Source organism: Aotus nancymaae, unplaced genomic scaffold (genome assembly GCF_030222135.1).
Source record: "Aotus nancymaae isolate 86718 unplaced genomic scaffold, 86718_ANA_hifiasm-v0.15.2.pri h1tg000036l, whole genome shotgun sequence".
In the NCBI taxonomy this organism is placed as follows: domain Eukaryota; kingdom Metazoa; phylum Chordata; class Mammalia; order Primates; family Aotidae; genus Aotus; species Aotus nancymaae.
Genome location: NW_026988450.1, coordinates 49189981 through 49215000, shown reverse-complemented (window position 1 = coordinate 49215000; position 25020 = coordinate 49189981). Strand labels below are relative to the sequence as shown.

The 25020-nt window shown below is 35.8% G+C and overlaps 1 protein-coding gene across 4 annotated transcripts in view; it reads left to right on the top strand.

Moving 5' to 3' along the window:
- Window positions 1–25020, top strand: part of RNF19A (ring finger protein 19A, RBR E3 ubiquitin protein ligase) — a 50877-nt gene that overhangs the window by 5182 nt on the left and 20675 nt on the right. For 2 of the 4 annotated variants that reach the window (XM_012455837.2, XM_012455838.3), the window contains exon 2: window positions 13436–14202. In XM_012455837.2, coding sequence (XP_012311260.1) covers window positions 13529–14202 — 674 coding nt within the window. In that variant the 5' untranslated portion in view covers window positions 13436–13528. Of the gene's footprint in view, window positions 1–1710; window positions 1726–5190; window positions 5212–13435; window positions 14203–25020 lie in introns of those variants that run through there. The other 2 variants (XM_012455839.3, XM_064384454.1) reach the window with 2 other exon arrangements.

The following is a 25020-nucleotide window of genomic DNA, read 5'->3' as shown; positions in this document are numbered from 1 at the left end:
CATCTATAAAATAAAATAAAGGAGGATGTTCTAACATCTATTTCATTGGATTAGTATAAATTAATTATGCCTTTGAGACACTCTGGGCTACTCAGACAACACTGTTACAAAAGAGATCTTTTGATTATTAGAGCAACGCTCAGTGTAAAAAACAGGATAGAAGTTCCGATGAGAGTAGTGCATATAGAGTGTACTGTTACCTCCCACATTGGAACCAGTAACAATAAATCAACACAAGAGGCTCTTAAATAGAATCAGGAGAGATGACTAGGTTGGTTTGAGGACCAGGTTTTAAATGTCTAATCTATTTAATATTGCCTCAACAAGTCTGTTTTTCAGTTTTTGTATGGAATAAATGGGACTTTTTATATAGGCATCCTTAAATCAATCATGAAATAAGGTCCTTTGAAAGTGGGGATGGGAACTGGTAAGTAGTATGAGTGGGCAAGTAGGAAAAATAAAATAGCCATTTAGAAAAGCCTGTTATCTCAGGGTATATGATGTTTATGGTACAATGACTATGATTCTTTTATCCAAACCAAGGATGGCAGTGGTTACCTGGTAAGCAGTTGAGACTTCTGGTTATGTACGTAGCCATATCAAATAGTTTTCTCCTTATAGCCATACCCTTTAATATAAAACCAACTTTTCCTGGGCGTGGTGACTCATCCCTGTAATTCTAGCACTTTGGGAGGCCGAGGCAGGCAGATCACCCGAGGTTAGGAGTTTGAGACCAGCCTGGCCAATATGGTGAAACTCTGTCTCTACAAAAAAAAAAAAAAAAAAAAAGATTACCTGGCTGTGGTGGCAGGCCCCTGTAATTCCAGCTACTTGGGAGGCTGAAGCAGGAGAATTGCTCGAACCTGAGAGGTGGAGCTGAGATCTCGACGGTGAGAAGAGCAAAACTCTGTCTTAAAAATAAAAATAAATAAATAAATAAAAACTTTCTTTTTTTTTTTTTGGAGACAGAGTTTTGCTCTGTCACCCAGGCTGGAGTGCAGTGACACAATCTTGGCTTATTGCACCCTCCAACTCCCAGGTTGAAGCAACTCTCATTCCTCAGCCTGCCAAGTGGCTGGGATTACGGGCACCTGTCACCACACCCAACTAATCATTTTGTGTTTTTATAAGAGACAAAGTTTTGCCATATTGGCCAGGCTGGTCTCAAACTCCTGGACTCAAGTGATCCCCCCACCTTGGCCTTCCAAAGTGCTGGGATTATAGGTGTGAGCCACTGTACCTGTCCCGTTTCTAAAATTATACACAAACATTAAATATCCCTTAGATTTTTGCATAAATACAGCATACCTTACTGATGTCCTTAGCAAAAATGTCTAGAACCATATTGTAGTGCATTGCATGGTAGCCCCCCAAAAGATATGTTCACATTCTAATCCGTAGAACCTGAGATGTTATTTGAAAAAAGGGGTTTTGCAGGTGTAATTGTTACGAATCTTGAGTTAAGATCATGCTGATTATCCAGGTAGCCTCAAAATCCGGTGACAAGTGTCTTTGTAAGGGAAAAATAGACAAATTATAGAGAAGATGACACACAGAAAAGGAGGAAGCAATGTGCTCATGGAGACAGAAAATGGAGTGACGTAACCGCAAGCCAAGGAATGCTTATAGTCACCAGAAGCTGGAAGAGGCAAAGAACAGATTCTCCCCTTGAGCCCCAATGGGAGCACGGCCCTGCTGGATTTTGGATTTCTGGCCTCCAGAACCGTAAGAGAAATGTCCATTGTCTTAAGCCGACCAGTTTATGGTAGTTTGTTACGGCAGCCACAGGAAACTAATATACAGTCGAAAGTCTTCAGTAAACCAAAAATCTCTAATTATCTTTGTTTTATATCATGTGCTTTGACTGTCAGAGACTAGACAGCCCTTTCTTTAGAATTCTAACTCTGAGAAATATCAGAGGAAGTGTTTTAATACCCTCTAGTCTCAACAGGAATCGATTATATCTTGTAAGATACATTTTGTTATTTTTGCTTGTGTCATTTCTTTCGTCTCCTAACTTGCTCCTTCTTAGCTCTTTGCATACTTTTTAAGATGTAGTTGACGTGGGGGAGAGGAATGAGTAACACACTAGTAAGATAGACCAACAGGTTTTGTCTTCTTTAAGGTGTAATTCCTCCATGATCCCCTTCCACCTATTCTGTCTCCTTTACTGGATTTGCCTCTTCTCCCCTACATCTTAATGTTGGAATGCTACAGGCCTCATTCCCTACCTACTCTTTAGTATTTACTCCTTGATTTCATCTGTGTTCACAATTTTACACACCATCCAAATAACAGCAACTCCAAAATTTACATCTCTAGGCTTTACTTTTTTCCTGAACTCTGGGCTTATCAAACAGGTGTTTGGATATACCTCTCTGCCTAGATGTAAGATATATCTGAAATGTAAATGTCTAAAAATGAACTCCTGGTCTTGGCTTCTTAAAAGTTGTTCGCTTCATAGCCTTCCCCATTTCAGTTGATAGCAGTTTCAGCCTTCTGGTTAATCAGGCCAAATCCTCTAGTAATCCATCAGGAAATCCTAACAGTTCTACCTTCAAAACATGTATCAAAACACGTCCTCAACACCTTCACTGATATGCCATTGTTGTTTCTCTCATAGATTACTTCAGTAGTCTTTAAACTGTTCTCCGTGCTACCATCCTTGACACCTCCCCTAACTGTTGACAACACCCAAATGATCCTTTTAAACTCTTAAGATAATAAACTATCTCTGTCACTTTGGAAACTCCTTAAGTTTCCCTGTCTCACTTAGAATAAAAGCCAAAGTCCTTACAGTAGCTTAACCCTGCACAACCTGGCATGCTCATGTATCTCAGTTATTCTTTGCTTTGTTCTTTTATTTTCAGCCATATTAGGGCCTCCTGGCTATTCCTTGAACATACCAGACACATTCCTCCCTTAGGGGCTTTGCAGTGGCTGTTCTGTGCCTTGGATGCTCTTTCCCCAGATTTCCACATTGCTAACACCTCCTTTGTCTCCTTCAGGTCTGTGCTAAATGTAACCCTTTCAATGAGACTTGATCACCCTATTTAAAATAGTAATCAACACCACATATACACTGATCTCCTTTACTCTGCCTAACTTTTCCCCCACCTTCTAGTAAATAATAATATCAAAATATTTGCATAATATTTAGAAAAAATTGTAAACTTGTATATAAGAGCTTGGAGTAACTTTTAGTAATGCTTATTTATAGTTACTGACCTAGAATGATTGTGGAGATAAGATAGGAGTTGGGCCTTGAAAGAAGAGTAAGACTAGCAGAGAAGATGGAAAAGAGTATTCCAGGCAGAGACAAAGGCGTAGGAAAATTCACAGAGGTGAGACTGTATGTTTTGTTAAGATATTTAACAGATAGGTCAGTTGGCTAAAGTGTGGGATTTTTATGTAGAACAGTGAGAAACTGAGGTTGGAGGTTGGACTGTGGAGGACTTTTAATGCCACATGAAGCTTGAAATTTATTCTTCATCTTGGGAAAACCAGTAGAAATCTGTAAGCAAGCATTAACAAAGAGGCTACTGTGGTAGTTTGGATACCAGGTGACTAATGAAGGCCTAGTCTAGGAAGTAAGATAGTAGAAAGAACACTGAGCCTTTAGCTCTGCCACTTCAGCTGTGTCAGTAAGTCATATCTCAGACCAGTGCTGTGCAATAGAGCTTTCTGCGGTGAAGGAAATGTTCTAGACCTGTGCAGTCCAATATGATAGCCAATAGCAACGTATGGTCGTAGAGTATTTGAAATGTGACTAGTGCAACTGAGGAACTTTAATTAATTTGACTTTAAATAGCCTCATATGACTAGTGGTGATATAGCAAACCTAATAGCTCTAAATTTCAGTTTTCTCACTTACAAAGTAGGTTAGATTAGAATGCTAGTGTCATTAGAAGAATAGGTTTCACAGCCACATAAATTTGGTGCAGTCTCTTGAGAAGAGCAAGTAAGTACCTGAGCACCTGGACCTCTATATGACTAGTATTTTCTTGTGAAATAGCTCCAGAATTTGTAGCCTTTTCACTCTTTGTATCTTCCTGACTTACTTAAAAGACCCACTCTTGTCTTTTGATGGCTACTTTTTCAAATTAGTCTTTGGATTAATGTCTCCCAAGAGTTGACTAGTTAAATATCTGATATATCTAATTTAATAGTCTGTTTTAGAATTGCAGTTAAACTGATTTTGTTGCTTTTGTTTATTTTTCTTTCAATTCCTTTTTTTTTTAGAGACAGGGTCTCATTGTGTCGCCCAGGATGGAGTGCAGTGGTGTGATCATAGCTCATTGCAGTCTGGAACTCCTGGGCTCAAGCAACCCTGCCACCTCAGTCTCCCAGGTAGCTGGGACTACAGACATGTACCACCACGCGTAGCTAATTTATGTAGTTTTTGTAGAGATGGGGCTTCACCATTATGCCCAGGCTGGTCTTGAGCTCCTAAACTCAAGTAATCTGCCCACCTTGTCCTCCCAAAATACTGGGATTATAAGCATGAGCCACTATGCCCAGCTGATTTTGTTGCTCTTGAATTTTCAGAGATCAACCTTTATGATTGTTTACTTGCTGTATAATTATTATATAGATTTTTCTGTCCTTAGAAAATACTCCCTTACTTCTTTTCTTCTCTTATAAAGTTAATAACATTTCCTGTGTACTTGTGTAAAGAGAGGCTAATTTGAATACTACATATCCAAAGGGAAACAGACACATTTTGCTTATTATGCCTCTTGGTTCCCAAGAGATATTATTCCATCTGATAATTACTTTATAGTTTGAAGAAAATTTTAAAACAAGGTTCTAGGATCTCTACCAAATACCTCTTACAGTTTGCACTCTATTTCTTATGTACATATATTATACATTTATATGCACACACAACGATTTAGCTAACCAGAGGTTTCCCCTGCCCCTTACTCATGGTGTCCTTTAGGAAAAAGAGACAAATGAGCTTCCAAAATTGGAGAGGTGGGATGCTGCTGTTATCAGTAATTTGTATGGGGCTGAGGGATTTTCAGAGAAAGTGGTTAGGATAAAATTAGTCCAAACACTTAGTACTACTTTTTTTTTTTTTTTAGATGGAGTTTTGCTCTTTTGTCACCCAGGCTGGAGTGCAATGGCACATCTTGGCTTACTGCAACCTCCACCTCCCGGGTTCAAGCAATTCTCCTGCCTCAGCCTCCCAAGTAGCTGGGATTACAGGCGAGTGTCACCACATCCAGCTAATTTTGTATTTCTACTAGAGGCGTTCTTTCACCGTGTTGGCCAGGCTGGTCTTGAACTACCGAACTCAGGGTGATCTGCCCACCCTGGTCTTCTAAAGTGCTAGGATTACAGGTGTGAGCCACTGCACCAGGCCCAAACACTTGATTCTTCTAATTGTCCAAATAGTAGAATCAGATTAATCATGAGACTTGGTAAAATTCACTTTGATACCGAATTTACTAAGAAGAGTATACTAATACTTGGGAGAATTTGGAGACATTTTGTAAAGAACAGAAATAACAATTACTTGTTTTCCCTAGAAAATTGTAGTTATCTACTTGAAAACCTAGAGTGTTCTGTGTATTAAAACTGTCTATGTATTTGTATATTATTATCATAGTCTTTTGGAACTAAGGGACCCTAGACATTATGTGGTTTTAATCACCTTCATTTTCAAATATGGAAATTAAAATTCAAAAACATAGACAGACTTAGTTAAGATCTAATACTAGGTTAGTGTTTCCCTTCTGTTGAGAACCAAGAGACACAGTAAGCAAAATGTGTCTGTTTTCCTTTGGATATGCAGCAGTCAAATTAGTCTCTCTTCAGCAATGTGTATTTTAACCAGTTGAAAGAAATTTTTGACAGCTAAGTATCTTTAAAACCTATTTAAAAACTTACATGTTTCCTCCCATGCACAATTGCTACAAAGAGAATAAAATACCTAGGAATTCAACTAACAAAGGATGTGAAGGACCTCTTCAAGGAGAACTATAAACCACTGCTCAAGGAAATAAGAGAGGACACAAACAGATGGAAAAACATTCCATGCTCATGGTTAGGAAGAATCAATATCATGAAAATGGCCATACTACCCAAAGTAATTTATAGATTCCATGCTATCCCCATCAAGCTACCATTGAACTTCTTCACCGAACTGGAAAAAAAAAAACACTGTAAACGTCATATGGAACCAAAAAAGAGCCTGCATAGCCAAGGCAATCCTAAGCAAAAAGAACAAAGCTGGAGGCATCACTCTACCTGACTTCAAACTGTACTACAAGGCTACAGTAATCAAAACAGGATAGTACTGGTACCAAAACAGAGATATAGACCAATGAAACAGAACAGAGGCCTTGAAAGTAACGCTACACACCTACGACCATCTGATCTTTGACAAACCTGACAAAAACAAGCAATGGGGAAAGGATTTCCTGTTTAATAAATGGTGTTGGGAAAACTGGCTAGCCATGTGCAGAAAGCTGAAACTAGACCCTTTCCTTGTACCTTATACAAAAAAATTAAAGATTTAAACATAAGACCTAACACCATAGAAACGCTAGAAGAAAACCTAGGCAATACCATTCAGGACATAGGCATAGGCAAAGACTTCATGAATAAAACACCAAAAGCAATGACAGCAAAAGCCAAAATAGACAAATGAGATCTAATTAAACTTAAGAGCTTCTGCACAGCAAAAGAAACTATCATTAGAGTGAGCTGGCAACCAACAGAATGGGAAAAAACTTTTTGTAAGCTACGCATCTGACAAAGGGCCAATATCCAGAATCTACAAAGAACTTAAACAAAAATGCAAGAAAAAAACAGCGCCATCAAAAAGTGAGTGAAGGATAAGGACAGACACTTTTCAGAAGACATATATGTGACCAACAAACATGAAAAAAGGCTCATCATCACTGGTCATTAGAGAAATGCAAATCAAAACCACTCTGAAATACCATCTCATGCCACTTAGAATGCCGATCATTAAAAAATCTGGAGACACAGATGCTGGAGATGATGTGGAGAAATAGGAACACTTTTACACTGTTGGTGGGAGTGTAAATTAGTTCAACCATTCTGGAAGACAGTGTGGCAGTTCCTCAAGGATCTAGAAATAGAAATGCCATTTGACCCAACAATCTCATTACTGGTCATATACCCAAAGGATTATAAATCATTCTGTTATAAAGACACAATGTTCATTGCGGCACTGTTTACAATAGCAAAGACTTGGAACCAACCCAAATGCCCATCAGTGATAGACTGGATAAAGAAAATAGGGCATATATACACCATGGAATACTATGCAGCCATAAAAACGAATGAGTTCATGTCCTTTGCAGGGACATGGTTGAGTCTGAAAACCATCATTCTCAGCAAACTGACGGAAGAACAGAGAACCAAACACTGCATGTTCTCACTCATAAGTGGATGTTGAACAATGAGAACACATGGACACAGGGAGGGGAATAGCACACACTGGAGTCTGTTGAGGGGTGGGGGGTTAGGGGAGGGATTGGGGAGGGATAACATTAGGAGAAATACCTAATGTAGGTAACAGGGGATGGAGGCAACAAACCACCATGGCATGTGTGTACCTCTGTAACAATCCTGCAGGATCTACACATGTATCCCAGAACTTAAATTAAAAAAAAAAAAAAAAAACTTACGTGTCTCTGGGCACTTGGTCATACCTGGCATTTTGTACTCTGCTTTCCCTATGGTTCCCTAATGGTGTATTGTTTCTCTTCTTATCAAGGAGGGCCTGGAATAAGCTAACCAAAATGTTTTCTATTGGGAAAATTGAATGAGTAATGCTTTTTTCCTTTCTGCAGCTGCTTACTTTTTGTAATGACTTGAGTAATGAGTATTACTTGTAATGAGTATTATTAAAACCACAAAGCATCATTCTGTTCCTCTCCCAATCAAATATAAGCTTCAACAGGTAAATGTGGCAGGTGCATGTTTGTGAAACTGTTTAAGAAATACCTTTTTGGGGAGGCTTTGTGGCTTACGGGAATAGCTTATTCTGAACTTTTAGTTTCTATTTCTGAGAGATTATAGAAACTATCTTAAGGCTAGAACCCAAGAGAGTATTTCTGGGTCTTGGTAAGCATTTACTTTCTAAACAACTTGTTGGAAGCTGATACTCACCTACACTAATGATGTGTTGAATTATCCCCATCTCCCTCATTTATAAGTAGTTCAATTAAAAATATTTATTTCATTTATAATATTAGACCACTTGAGGTAGGTTTGTACTGGCTGTACATTACTTATATTTACCTTTGAGAAATTCGTGTACTTTAATGATATATTCAAAACTTCCAAGTGGCTAACTATTCTGATTACATTAGGAAAGCCATTTCAGAGCCAAGCATTTGTTTTTATTTCTAACCTAATGTGTAATAATTTTTTTTATCCAGTACATGGTAAATTTAGATTCATTTGTGCTATCTTCTCAGGTAAATGTACTTACAGGTAATATGTAAGTGATTTATATGTACCATACTCTTTACTGAATTCTTGATGTGTTATTTTATTTAATCTTTATAATCTATGGACTGTAGATACTGTAATTCCCATTTTACAGTTGAAGAAACTGAGTCTTAATAATTTAACCCAATGTCACACAGCTAGTTAATGTAAGTTTCAGAGGCTGAACTTGAACTCAAGATATACTGACTCCAAAGTGCATGCTTTACTCACTTGATATAATATACTCTATCACTACCCCGTATTTGTATAGCATTTAAAAAACCTTTCCCCCAAGCTAACCTAATTTTTTTTTTTTACCTCATTTTATTCTATTTTCCAACTTTAAGGTGGGTAGGATAGATAATTGTGTCTATAACAGAAGACCCAAAATCTCATGGTGGAACACAGTAACAGTTTATTTCTCACTCACACAAAGAACCATGTGTAGTACTCAGGTATTCAGATTCTTTCTATCTTGTGACTCCTCTGTCCTCTGTTTTGCTTGTTGTCACCCACTAGCGTTACTCCATTCAGCCAGCCATTGCGTGAAGAGAAAGAGAGCTTGAAGGTTGTTTTCAGAAATGATTTAGGGGTCAGTCTTTGAAAGGGCACACATTGTTATACTCAGATTGCATTGGCCAGGACTAATAACATGGCCACACCTAGCCATAAGGGAAATGGAAAATGTAGTCCTGCTTTGTGCTCAAGAGGAAAATGAAGCAGCCTCACATATAACAGCATCTCTGCCACAATAGTATTTTCCCTATTTTATAGGTGATACAGAGAGGTCCTTTCTAAACTAAATCCATAAAACCACTTGGTAGAGATCATAGAACCTAGGTTTCCTTAGATCTGCGTATTATGTGCTCACGCTTCTAAGGAGACATTGAAATAATTGAAAGATATTTTGATTATATATCTAACACCATTTATTTCTTTCACACTGTGCATTAAATGTTTTAACCTCTTCATGTCTGTTATTAATACATTTAAATAGATTATTAATTGACTTACCTCATAAGGAATAATCAACTAAAATTTTTTCAGTGGTAATTGCCATTTTAGGTAAAGATGACAATAGATTATAATTTTTTTTGGACATATTTATAGTCAACTGACCTTTGAATATACAATATTGATTAACATTTATTTGTATGATTTTTGTGGGTTTTTAAATTAATTATTTATTTATTTATTTATTTTATTTATTTTTGTTTTGAGACAGAGTTTTGCAATCTTGTTACCCAGGCTGGAGTGCAAGGGCGCGATCTCGGCTCACCGCAACTTCCGCCTCCTGGGTTCAGGCAGTTCTCCTGCCTCAGCCTCCTGAGTAGCTGGGATTACAGGCACACGCCACCATGCCCAGCTAATTTTTTTTTGTATTAGTAGAGACGGGGTTTCACTGTGTTGACCAGGATGGTCTCGATCTCTTGACCTCGTGATCCACCCGTCTTGGCCTCCCAAAGTGCTGGGATTACAGGCTTAAGCCACCGCGCCCGTCCGATTTTTGTTTTTAATACATGTGATGGGTTACTCTAGTCCATCTGCCCACATAATGTTTATTCTTGTGTGATGAATCAGAGACTTTGTTTAGGAATGAAAGTTATTTTTTGACTTTTCCAAAAACTTAACTGTTGTGGAAAGAGTTGCAACACCAAACCTTGATGGAATAGAAGTATTTTCTAACTGAGCTTATAATTGGTACAGCTATGAATGTTGTACTAATAATATAAATTAGTGAGAGCAGGAAGGATTAACAGAAACTGTTAACTTTTGCTGACAAGTTAAATCTGACATCTCAGCATTAGCAGTTAGCCTTTCATTGTACTTTAGACTCCTTGGAGAATGTGTTGAAAGCTGTGAAAATATCCTGTGACTAGTATATATATATATTCACAATTTAACATGCACTTTGAGATTTCATGGATTTTACTGAAGCCAGTCCATGCATTAGCTGGTTTTTTTTAGCATTTTTATATTTTTCTAAAAATGTATTGTGCTTTTTATATTTTTATTTTAATAGTCTGTAGAAAGAGATGCTTAATAAATATAACCTGGGTACTAAAAATAATGCCTATAGGCTGGGCGCGGTGGCTCATGCCTATAATCTCAGCACTTTGGGAGGCTCAGGCAGGAGAATCAGTTGAGGTCAGGAGTTCGAGACCAGCATGGCCAACACTGTGAAACCCCATCTTTACTAAAAATACAAAAATTAGCCAGGCGTGGTGGCATGTGCCTATAGTTGCAGCTACTCGGGAGGCTGAGGTGTGAGAATCACTTGAACTCAGGAGGTGGAGGTTGCAGTGAACTGAGATCGCACCAGTACACTCCAGCCTCTGCAACAGAGTGAAACGGTCTCAATAAAGGGGGAAAAAAAAAGAAGAATGGCCAGAGAAGGCATTGCTGCTTGGTATCTGAATTTGGTAGTTATATATGTTGGGGAATCAATTTGTTAGAGGAAAATATGACATTTCTAAATCTGAGGTTCATAGTTAAGCAAGTCTTACAATTAAGCATATAGATCATGAATGACATAACTTAAAAATAACATTTAATGAGATTTTTCAGTATTAGTGATTTATCTCTGTTAAGAGAAAGTGATATATGAGAATCTAGTTTAATGCCTGAAACTTAATGATGTGGTTCAGATTTATAAAAACCCTGTTTTTTCTTTGGGCCAAAATTAGCTTGTGTAGAAATATATCATTTCTAGTACATCACTTAAAGTCATGGTCTGATCAAAGGATGGCTTATGATAATTATCTATTTTTTGGTAGTCAGCTACTACATTAAGTTGTGCATAGCCATATTTAAATTTGATGAGATAGTATTTGCAACACTACATATAGCAAATGCTACACAAAGACAGATGCTTCCTTTTTTCATTGCCTTAGGAACGTTTATTTAGCACCAGAGGCTAAGCAGATCCAAAATATGAGTGTAGGTTTGAGGATTTCCCTATCTTTTATCTGTTATTACTGATTTCTGAAGTTATACACAGTGAGCTAAATGAATATACTCTATACTAGATCATTTGGTTAGAAAAACAGTGATTTCTGCAACTTAAATTGTCTACCAAAATGTTCAGGTATTAGAAAACCATTGTCACTATGAAAAATAGAGTGCTGTCAAAAGTCTATTAGAAAGAAAACTTTAAAATGGATTTTGAAGAGAGACCGAGGTGGGCGGATCATTTGAGGTCAGGAGTTCGAGGCCAGCCTGAGCAATGTGGTGAAAACTTGTCTCTACTAAAAATATAAAAATTAGCCAGACGCGGTGGTACATGCCTGTAATCCTAGCTACTTGGGAGGCTGAGGCAGGAGAATCGCTTTAACCTGGAAGGTGGAGGTTGTGCACCACAGCACTCCAGCCTGGGCAACAGAGCCAGACTCTGTCTCAAAAAAAAAAAAAAAAAGAAAGTTATTTTGTGCCTCCCCACAAAAGGTAGCCACAATTGTGACTCCTAACATTGTACATTAATTCTGTCTGTTTGGAACTTTATGTAATAGAATACATAGAATATGTAAGCACATAATCTTTTGTGTGAGATTCATGTCTTGTGTGTAGCAGTATTTCGTTCCTTTTCATTGGTTCATTGCTTTAAAGTGTGAATATACCACAACTTATTTATTCTACTGTTGATAAAAGTGTGGGTTGTTTCCAATATTTTGATTATTATTACTAATGCTATTTTGAGCATTGTTGAGTATGTCTAATGTATATGTACATTCATTTTTCTTATGTACTTATTTCTAGGAGTAAAATTGTTGGGTAATAGGCCATCTCTGTGTTCCAATTTGGTAGATATTGTTAAACAGTTTTCCAAAGTAGTTGTGCCATTTTACACTCCCGCCAGTAGTGTAAACGAGTTCCTGTTCCTCCACATCCTTGCTAACACTTGGAAATGTCAGTCATTTAATTTTAGCCATCCTATTAGAGGTGTGTTGTGGTCTTTGAATGTGGCATTAATATGTTTTTCCTGATGACTGATGATGAGCACTTTTTCATATCCTTTTGTGAAATACCTGTTAAGTCCCCTGCCCATTTTTCTGTTGGATTATCTGCATTTTCTTAGTGATTTGTAAGCATTCTTTACATAGTTTGGGTACTATGTCTTTATTAGTTATATGTGGCAAAAGTCTCCTCCTATACCCTTAATGCTGTCTTTTGATTTTATTCTAGTCCAGTTTATCAGTCTTTTATTTTATGGTTGGTACTTTTGTATGTTCTGTTTAAGAATTTTTTCATTGTAACAGTCTCTCATCTCCTGGAAGCTTTACATTTAGATCTATAAACCAGCTGTAATTGATTTTCACACATGGGTGAGCCATCTATCAAGTGTCTTTTCTTTTCTTAGGTGGATAACCAGTAGACGGTACTTTCCCTTTTTTTAAAGGCCATTTATTCTCAGTCCTCAGCAACATCACCTTTGTTGTAAATCAAGTCTCATGTATATATATTGCTTTTTCTGGACTGTTTTCTGTTCCACTGGTCTTTATATGCATCCTGTGCCATAGCACACTGTCTTAATTACTGTTACTTTATAATAAGTCATTATATCTGGTGGTGGTAGAGCCCTTTCCCCACTTTGTTCTGCAAGATTGTGTAAGCTATTCTTAGCCCTTTGTATTTGCTTGTATACTTGATTGTCCGTTACAAACAACAACAACAACAAAACCTGCTAAAGGGAGTGAGAAATCACTGAAGTCAGAGTGATAATGACCAGAAGCTTTTCTAAGATATTAATAATGTTTAGGTCAGCTCAAATCTAGAGTATTTTATTAAGATTAAAGAATGCCCTTGTTATTTTAGCATTTGTCTTATCATTTCTTATAGACTATTTAATAAATGGCCTTATTTTAAAAAATGGTTAAGGAACGTACTTGTTTGAAATTTCATATTTATAAAAATATACAAACCAAGAATATAATTAAATGATGTTTTATTTTTTATTTTTCAGAACATCCATGATAACAGTCTTCTGTAAATTGAACTTTTCAAGAATTCTCTGAAGGAACCAAGTAGGATATTCTTACATCATGACTTAATCTGAATGCAAGAACAAGAAATAGATTTTATCTCTAAGTATAATGAAGGGCTGTGTATAAGCACTGACCCTGACTCAATTCTAACAAGCATTTTAGACATGAGTTTACATCGGCAAATGGGTTCAGATCGAGATCTTCAGTCCTCTGCTTCATCTGTGAGCTTGCCTTCAGTGAAAAAGGCACCCAAAAAAAGAAGAATTTCAATAGGCTCCCTGTTTCGGAGGAAAAAAGATAACAAACGTAAATCAAGGGAGCTAAATGGCGGGGTGGATGGAATTGCAAGTATTGAAAGTATACATTCTGAAATGTGTACTGATAAGAACTCCATTTTCTCTACAAATACCTCTTCTGACAATGGATTAACTTCCATCAGCAAACAAATTGGAGACTTCATAGAGTGCCCATTGTGCCTTTTGCGGCATTCTAAAGACAGATTTCCTGATATAATGACTTGTCATCATAGATCTTGTGTGGATTGCTTACGACAATATCTAAGGATAGAAATCTCTGAAAGTAGAGTTAATATTAGTTGCCCAGAATGTACTGAACGGTTTAATCCCCATGATATTCGCTTGATATTAAGTGATGATGTCTTGATGGAAAAATACGAAGAATTTATGCTTAGACGGTGGCTTGTTGCAGATCCTGATTGTAGGTGGTGTCCAGCTCCAGATTGTGGGTAAGAAGATATTGTTTGATTTTTCTTGAGTTAATTTTTTTCTCTGTGGATAAAATAATTTGCTATTATTCAAAAGAAAAAATTTTACATGCTGGAGAATTCATTCAGCAAACATGTCGAGTGCATACCATATGTCAGGCACTATTTAGGTTTTAAAGGCAGTGATGCTATCTTACTCATTTCTATATTGTCTCTGCATTACATATTCACTGAGCATTTTTAGAGGAACAGGGTAAGATGGTAGAGTACAGGATCTGATGAACAAAATTGGTTTTCCCATCTATTAGGAGAATTTTGATTTTGTAATAACAGAAGAAATGATCAGGGTTGTTTGTGATGAGGGGGTTATTTGTGGTTGTAAACTTAAATGACCCTCTTTTCTAATTTATTTCTTTTCTCTTTGTTGACATGTTTCTCACGTAAGATAAATGGCCCTTTTGAAAGGTACCTTAACATGTGCCACAGTATGATGGGTTCATGTTGATATACATAAGCATTTGCTAGTCTCAAGTTCTAAAGGTTATGTAATGTTTGATTTGCCTCAAGTTTTTGAATTACACATACCATATCCTCAACGTTTAAAATAAAATAATTTTGCTTACATAGTTGATTATTATGTTCATGAGCAGCTCCTGTTTACAGAGCATTTATTGTGTACAGTTGTCAGAATTAGGGAAACAACAGTCATACACTCTTCCAAGAATAGCAAAAGCCACAAACAATTAATATGATATGTAGCATACTATTAGTAAACCAGAGATTGTAAGTAAGAGTTTGGGGAAACCCAGAACTTCCAAGATTATCTGGGTATAATCTCAGAGGCAAGGCTGGGATGTGAGTTTCATTTATCAAATTATAATTTCAAGACTCATTACCTGAATCAAATCCACTATTTAAAAGTTTCTTGGGCAGTGAATTTTCGGATTGCATCTAACCTACATTCTGTAATTTAAAATGAGAAAAGTAGTGTTTCCTGCCTGTGCAAATCCCAATATTCCCACGTATCACTAACCCTTAACCATCCACCAAGGATCTCTGTGTAATATACAACATTTAAAATTTACCTAATTAATATTTTATGAATTAGTTGTGTGTCCTATGCTGCAGGGAACTTTTACTATAATATAGATAGACAACAAAATATGTTACAGATACTATCTAAACTGGGCCAAGGTTAGCTGTGTTTCCAGGTGTAATGGCAGAAGCAAACTCTGGGGTGTATGCAGGGCTAAATTTTCAAGAAAACGGTGGGGAAAAAATAGGAATTATGAAAATAGTAACTTTTAAGTAACTTGAGCAGAAGACAGTATTCTGTCAGAAACAAACAGCTGAGATATGATTGAATCACTCTTGATCCCACGGACTGACCCTGCATAGCATTTTCACTGGTGCAAGTGTGCATTTCCACTGGTGAACATGTGCAAGTTATACTCTTGAAATTAGAGTAGATTTCAAGTAGGATAGCAAATTTTAGTTTAAAAAAAACTTTTCATTAGTCATTATAACAAATACTCCCATAGCAAGAGTTCAAATACTGAGGAATATGTCTATATTATGTTTAATCTACAGAAAGAGGGTGGTTTTTCTATCTATCCTTCATTGAACCCCACAGTACAAGAGGTGCTTCATACATTCCTCTAAATTTTTAATAGCTTAAAAAAAAAATCTCCAACTGGGTGTGGTGGCTCATGACTGTAATCCCAGCACTTTGGGAGGCCAAGGTGGAAAGATCACTTGAACCCAGGAGGTCGAGGCTGCAGTAAGCCGTGATTGTGCCACTACACTCCAGCCTGGGCAACAGAGCAAAACCCTGTCTCAAAAAAAAAAAAAATCTGACAATGATAGAACAAAGGAAAAGGAGACTTAAGTTGTCACAGCCTTTGGCCAGGAGATATTAAGACAGTAAATCCAGGGGCACAAACCTTCTGGTCACTTGACTGCTGTATATTGTACTGGGTTGGTTGATAATGTAATTATAATGTATAGTTAACACCTAATTGAACACAATAGGTAGGGCTGAAGCAAATTATAGTTTGTATAAGAACTTGATTTTAGGCGAAGCATACCAAGCCAACTGGAAAAGGATTGATTATTCAACATATAGAATTATGAAAATTAGTTATTTGAGGGGGAAAAATTAGATTGTCACCACATATAATATATTAAAATCAAAACATTAAAGAGGTTAGGTTATATAAAGGGAAAAAAACTAAAACAAAATGCAGGTGAATAATTAGCTAACCTGCTGCCACCTTATGTGTTAAAATTGAACACACATTTACTCTACAACTGAGAATTTCAACTCCTAGGTACGTACTGTAGAGAAAATCTTTACTTGTGTACCAAGAGATTTGTTTAGGGATGTACCACAATAACAGAAAAAAATGTTCATTAACAGTAGAATAGATAAGTACATTTAGTTTACTGGTTACCTCTTGAGAGTAGGAAGAGAGGATTTGAACTTCAGGGTGTAACCAAGTTACTTCTGAAGCCACTGATAAATAAAGGTTCTGATTGCCACTTCATGCTTAGTGTACTGGTATAATTTTTAATATCACTACATTTCTTTCTGAAGTGTTCCAATTTAGATTATGAGTTAATGATCATTCTACTGATAATATTCTTAACTTGTATGGTAGATATTTTACTATTCTTTATAAATCCTTTTTATATATTTCTTAATAATAATTTTTTTTCAGAAACTCATACTTTGGGATATTTTGACACATTTTCTTCTCATTGAAACTTCATTGTTAAAAAGTAAAATGGCTCAGTATTCTTAATTTTCGGAGATGATAACTCAAATGTGAACTCAAGTATAAAATATAAAATAATAGAAACACTTGCTTTACTAGGCTCTGTTACTATGAAAATAACCATGTGATTGTTATATAAATTTAACAAATAATTGTCCATTATTAATTGGGCTATACATTAATTTTTGGTGTTATTGGTTGTCAGTAGTCTTACCCACAAAAGAGGAAAAAAAGTCACAGATTACTTTTATGTATTTTCCTTTATATTTGACTTATACTGCTCTGTAAGTTGTTAAGAACATATTTCACATACTTGATGACTTAGGTTTTATGGTTGTGTTTTGTAGAAAATGTCACTCAATAATATAACATTTGTATGTATACTTTGAAAATACAGGATGCTATATAAGCCCTCATTAAAAGTTAGCTTTACTTATTATGAGCTTTAAATACCTATCCTATTGTTATAAGGATTAAGTGAGATCTTTAATGCTATTACTAGCAAAATTCCTAGCACACAGTAAGCTTGTCATTGCTCTTACTTATTATTTATCTTATTTCAGAGTTTTGCTTTTATGTTTTTTTTAATCAAATAATCATTCAAATACTTAATGCACCTATGTGTCAGGTACTGGAAATTTATTAATGAACAAAAGACAAAAATCCCTGACCTATTGGAGTTTACTGAAACCTTTGGAACACAGAGGACCTTTTTTTTTTTTTTTAAATTAAAACTCCATTTTTTATTTAAGTCTGGCATAAGGAATATTGGTAAATATCTGAATATTTGATTTTTATAAAAATGTTTAGCCATGGTGCCAGGACCATAGACATATATGTAGTATTTAACCCCTTTTATTATATAACACACTTGAAAGGTTCTTTTCCAGAAATGCTAGGTGTGAAATTATGAATTTTTTCTTTTGGATTTGTTATTTATAAATATGGCCATTTTCATATATGACATTAATTTTACTTAAACATACAGTTTAATGCACCTTGAGAAATACTGTCCTTACCTCAAATAGAAAAGAGTTCTACCTGACCTGGTTTCCATTTAAGATCTCTTGAGGTTCCTGACCTAATATTCTTTCTACTCTTCTGAGGGCTAGGACTGATCACACTTGTTTAAAGGACAGTATTTCTAAAAATCCCACTTGAGAAGGGGCCCAGGGGGCCAAATCTGAGTGCTGTGATTTAACCAGAATGAGTCTAGCTAGCCAGCTTCTAGAACATGCCAGTCCTCATAGGTTCAGAGAAAAATCTGGCCATAGCTAGGGAGAAAAACTGGGGGAGGGATCCCAATGTGCAAGGAGGAGAAGCATAGAAGCTGTCTTGAATAAAAATACCTGATTACCTTCTGCCTTGGAGTCCTAGTTAGTGCATTGTCTAGGCAGATAGCAAAAAGTTGTTGTTTTAGTTTCTATCACCTGTTTCAGTTGGCTAAGGCCACCCTGCTGCCAGCACACGTTATCCCTGTCATCTCATGTGAGTGCTTCTGACTTTGCTGGGGAACTTTGAATATATAAGAACATTTATTATACTGGTATATAATTAATGATTTAATGTCTGTGAGCCCCCCCAAAAATCCCCCAGCAAAGTTGCTTTTTGTTTTTGGAAGCACAAGTTAACCCCATGCTCAATAAAAAAAGTCGTTCAATGAACCAGCCTGACTGTGTGCCACTAACTTAAGTCATATACATTTGGGTAATGTGATCAACTATAATTGACTTTGTATAAGCTTCAAGCTGGTTTGCTATGACATTTAAATGGCTTTCAATGATAACTTACTCTGGTGGAGAATATTGTTCTTAATGGATTAAAAAAGAATAGAGCCATAGGCTTAGGGACTAAAGAACATGTATTTTTAGAAATCTAATTAATGTCTATGGACTGTCATTCTTGTCCTATAAAGATGTGTTTTAGCCATACTTTGACCATCTTTTGACATGCTGGAAATGCTTTTGTAGACTGGCCTTTTATAAATTTTGCAGAGATTATAGATCCAACTTTGATTTTATCCAGAGAAAACATGTACATGGGACTTAGAAAACAGATTTTGGGCATAAAGAGCCATAATGAAATAAACTGCATTTCAGAGTAAGTTGTAATTCATGACTAGTGATAAATTGTATGTGTTAGAACATACAGGCATAAAAATATTCTAAGAGTTAATAGCTTGAACGGAAAGTGCTGTTGTTAATTTATTCTGCTTCCTAACCATAAAATTAACCCAGGTGTATTTTAATACCAAATAATTCAATATACCATGTGGATAGTTCTTTGAGGTTTAAAAATCACATTATCTGTGTCTTCTGACAATGTAATAAACTTTAAGCATATCACATTTTGAATTTTTTGATTAGGGATACTCAACCTATATGTTATTCCTACCAGCAAATATTGTTCATTGATAGTAAGATTTTTGGTGATGTTTTAATGAGTTAATAAAAATAACATTCTTCTCCTCCATCTTCATTCAAAACCGTGTTAATATATGACACAGGAGACATGTCAGGTTTCTCTAATTAGTTGACTAAAGAATGTAGCATTGGATATGCAGCCAAAATGGCTTGCTAACACTTCATCCCTAAACTAGACAGACTTTCCCAACTAGTCTCAGGCATGTAGGACTGAGAACAACTGAAGTCCTCTCCTACAGCACATAGTAGAAAACAGAACAGAATGTATCCTGTCTGTAGGATGCAAATCCTAAAAAAAGGGAACCAGGAGATGAGCCTCACTTTGTCTAGACCTTCTCTGAAGTAGAATAAGTTACTCTTTTCCATGGGAATAATCGTAACTTTAAAGTAGAAAGAAACATGAACTTCTTGATTCTGATATAAAACTTGATGGTTCCCCTTAACTGGATCAAATTGGTATTTCTGGTTATATTTTCTTTCTGTTCTTACCTTTAAAAAACAAAGTTTTTTACCTTTAAAAAAACTTTTTTACCTTTTTTACCTTTAACTTTAAAAAAAAAAAAAAACAAAACTTTTTTACCTTTAACTTACCTTTAAAAAACGAAGTTAAAGTTTTAACTTCGTTTTTTAAAGGTAAGTTAAAAGCTTTATGCTTTAAAAAATTATTTTGGACCTACAGATACTTTTTCTTCATTCTCTTTCAATCGACAGAAGGGACATGAGAGACAGTCTTTTTTTAATCAAAATATTTATTGAGACTGCCATGTCTTAGGATTACATTTCATGTTAGGTATTTATTTTTCTTCTTACTTGTTTCTCATAAGGAATTTGCTCTAGGCAGAATATATCACCCTAGCTGGTATCCCTACTTGCTTGATGTTACCAATAGTATAATTTGTAAAACATTAGTACTATGAAAGTCTCCTAGGAGATAGTATAAATGACTGAATTTAAATAAATTTAGAAAATACTGCCTACTATGTACTGAGCATTGGTGTGTTAAAAATTCTTATCAAATCCTATAATAAAAAACAAAAACCACTTTAATTTTACTTGGCATTTTCCTATCTTTACCACTGACTTCTTTCTTCATGTGGATCACCTGTTAACAATGCAGTGAACAGAAGATACTTCTGGAGAGACTGCTGTTTCAGCCCCTTCCTATCTTCCCCACTTTCTTCCTCTCTATCCACTCCTGGTGTAAGCATTTCAAGTACAGTAGCTAGAGACCTTCAGCTGAAGGATAGAGAAGTAATGTAAGGCTTGAATTAAATAATGGACCATAGAAGGAAATGGAGCTAACTACTAAACCAAGGTTTGGGTGCTGTTTGAGCCAGAGATGTTTAGTTAACCACTATTCATTTATTTCTGTGACCTTCTATTGAGCCTGTTCTTTTTCCGAATAACATTTATATACCAGAGCTGAGAGACTCCTGGAATTTTCTGTAAAGCGAGTGTTTTGTATTTAATTTAGTTTTACCATTTGCTACCATTATAATTTCAGAGTTATTTTCCAGTGGAAAATAAATTCAGCTCCCAGAAAAGGAAAATCATCTTCAGGAGTTCTGACAGTCTGTTCTCAAAATGTGTGAGTGCTAGGTACATTTAATTCCTTGATATATTACAGAACATGCCTAATACAGTTATGGTTAGGATTGAATACCTATGAATGTGAAACACTTACATAGGAAGCACTCAATACTTGTTAGTGTAAGAAAAAACTGCTAGACAAACTGCTCTAACTTTTATAGTCATCAGATTATACATTTAAGAAAACATTGGTCAGTATATTAAAGTAATCTTGTTTTTCTTTGGAATTTGTGTAAATTGAATAAACTTGAATGTTTAATTCAGGGTAGGACATCTTTGCTTTTCCATTTAAAGAATACTGAGAAGTAGCATAAAACATTTGTACTTTAACATTTGAGTACATATAATGTGTCATGAACTAAACTAACTCTCCTTTTTTCTCTACCCCTGTAGTCCTACCTCTCCTCTGTCTTCCTGTCTTCTCTCCTGTCTCTCTTCACAGACATACAAACACTACATATGTATAATCTTATTTTAATCTCACAACTCTCTTTATTATTTCCTAGTTTGGGGGATATATTTTGACCAAATGCCAGGTAGCCAAAGTCAGATACCTTCATCATAGTCTGATGAACTTCTGGGATACAAGAATAAATGGAAATTTTTATTTAAATAATTTTTTAAAACGCAATCGAGGGCTAGATGTGGTGGCTTACGCCTGTAATCCCAGCACTTTGGGAGGCTGAGACAAGCAGATCACTTGAGGCCAGGAATTCGAGACCAGCCGAGCCAGCATGGCAAAACCCTATCCCTACTAAAAATAAAAAAATTGGGGCCGGGTGCTGTTTCTCATACGTATAATCCCAGCACTTTTGGAGGCCAAGGTGGGCAGATCACTTGAGGTCAGGAGTTTGAGACCAGCCTAGCCAACATGGCAAAACTCTGTCTCTACTAGAGATACAAAAAAAATTAGCCAGGCGTGGTGATGCACGCCCGTAATCCCAGTTACTCAGGAGGCCAAAGCAGGAGAATCACTTGAACCTGGGAGGCAGAAGTTGCAGTGAGCCGAGATCGTGCCACTGCACTCCAGCCTAGGCAACAGAGGGAGACTCCTGTCTCAAAAGTAAATAAATGTAAAATAAAAATACAAAAATTGACCAGGCCTGATCCCAGCTACTTGGGAGGTTGAGGCACAAGAATCATTTGAACCTGGGAGGCAGAGGTTGCAGCGAGCCGAGATTGTACCACTGTACTCCAGCCTGGGTGATGGAGTGAGACACTGTCTTATTAAAAAATAAATAAAACTAGCAATCAAATATTAAGTGTTTGACATAATAATGCAGGAATGGTAATTTCCCCTACACTACCAGCTGTTAGTTTGCTCCTGATACACTGTATATATATATATATATATATATATATATATATATATATACACACACACACACACACACACACGTACATATATATGTGTGTGTGTGTATAGATTTATACTGTATATTTTTAAAATTCCAAATAGATATTCAGTTTAATAATATTAATATTCATATAATTCAGGAGAAAATTTTATAGTAACATTTTATAGGAGAATACTGTATTTGTGATAAAGTTTGGATAAATGTCAAAAATCTTGTTCTCTATAAGCAGCCATTTTCAATGCGCCTAAGACTCTAGACTCAGAACTGTAAGGAATTACCATCTGAAAGCAATTTATGAAGCTGTTTTGAAATTTAATTATTGAGAATATCTGAACACTGTTAGAAATACAAAGAAAAAATTGAGAAGAAAGTATGCTTTAAGTCCACAGTTTTCTCTGTTTCCTTGCCAGACCCCTTCACTTCTTTATGGAAATTGTACCAGATTTTGGAATTTGTCATGAAATTTTTAAAGGGCAATATTAATGTTTTGTTTTTAATTCTTCTTCTCAAGAAGTACAGTCCCTAGAAGTATTTGTTTAAAGATTTATTTAAATCATTAATTAAAAATCAGATCAGTTCTTAAAATTTTGTGTAGTGCTATGAATACTGGTATACTGAGCAGCCTTCTACAAAGGTTAGAATTATATATAACCTAACTTCTATTAATCTGCCTTGTATATTTTTATAAATATTCATTTGCTCAGAAAGGAAAAGCATTCTCAGTGTTCATATTAGCTGTAAATTGTTTTCCTATTATTTGAAAATTAAGCATCTACCTAAATTTGGCTTTTACAGTCATCACAAAGATTATAGGATTTTATTCTCACAACGTACTGCACATTTAAGTTATCCAGTAAAATTTCACCATATATTTTTAAATGCTGTAATTAGTGCAGTAACAGTGGGGGTTTTTTTGTGCAACTCTTCTAAGACATTCATAATGCAGTCATGTTTATTTTTTTCTGTTAAAATGTTTTTGACAGTTCTAAGAGAAGTCTTTTGGCTCTGAAAAAAAAGAAATTTCACCATATAAAAAATTTCTACTCTTAAGTTATGTCTAAAATGCCAACCAAAAGATGTTAATATTTAATCCTAATGACATGATTTATATTATTTAATGTAGAAATGATAGTCACTTGTATGATCACATGGTTATTAGTCAAGCACAAGTGTAGGGATATAAGAAATGTCATCAAAGCAGTCATTTGCTTATTTGGCGTTCTAGAGGCCAAGACCAGGGTTGAAAATTATTTTGGCCGAATACTGAGGCTAAACCAAACTAAAGTTAATGCCTGTTTTATGTATGGGAAAACTTAGTTGTTGGGAGATTATATAATTCACTTAAAATTATACAAGTAATAAGTGGTGGAAGTGGAATTTGGACTGGCCACCCTAAAACCTCTTTGCTACCTTTGTAAATTGTAACTCACTTCAGAAAATAGTTTTGTCATTGTCTCCTGCATACACAGATTTCCCCATTCTGCCCCTCCTCTTTCCTTCTTCCTTCTTTCAATAAAAGGTATATAGAGAAGAAGTTTAGAAGAGAATGCCATTTCCTTTTCACTGACATTCTTGTTTTAAAACAAAGGCTGTCCTTTAGCTTATAGATACTTTAGATTATAACTTTGATTTAAAAAAAAAAAAGGGTCTTCTTTCTTTACCTGGGACTGAATGAATAAGCTGTCTTGGAAATTTTAAAGCTCAGGGAAATGAAGCTTTGCTAAATTACCCAATGCTGATTATAAATTGCCTTTAATTCAGTCCTGTTTGAACATGTCTGTGATAGAGAATGGTAATTAGAGAATTGGTCTATCAGAAATAAGATGGAATTTAAGATGTAAATTAAGTTTAAAGAATGTAGTACTAGGGGACCGACAAGTCCAAAAATAGAGGGAACTCCCTGACTCTTACAATCCTGCACAGTTTATTTATAGAGTATCTTGTAACTTAATACAATCTCAGTTACAATTATTATTTAAATTTTATTGCCAGCTCTGAAAACTCCCCTAAATTTCCAGGCAAAAGGAAATGTTTGCTATTTACAAAAGACTCTTAGACATTGATAAGACTTGATTGTTGCTTCTTTTCAAAGGGAACTAAAAACTTCTAGAAATTTTTAAATTGAAAGTTTTATAGAGGTAATGGTAGATTAACATGCAGTTGTAAGAAATAATTCAGAGATCCTGTGTACCCTTCTCACTGTTTGTCTCAGTGGTGCCATTTTGCACAAATTATAGAACAATATCAGAACCAGGATATTGGCATAGTTACAATCTACCAATCTCACTCCGTTTTCCCAATTTACTTGTATTTATTTGTGCTCAGTGTATTCAGTTATATGCATTTTATCGTGTAAATTTGTATCCACCACCATAGTCGAGATACTGAACAGTTCCATAACAACAGAAGTCCCTCATGTTTCTCCTTTTTTTTTTTTTTTTTGGTACAGTGGCATGATCTTGGCTCACTGCCACTTCTGTCTGCCTCAGCCACCCAAGTAGCTGGGAATACAGGTGTGCACTACCATGCCTGGCTAATTATTTTTATATTTTTTGTAGAGATGGGGTTTTGCCATGTTGGCCAGGCTGGTCTTGAACTCCTGACCTCAAGTGATCCGTCCACCTTGGCCCCACAAAGTGCTGGGATTACAGGCATGAGCCACTGCACCCGGCCTGTGTTGCTGTTTTATAA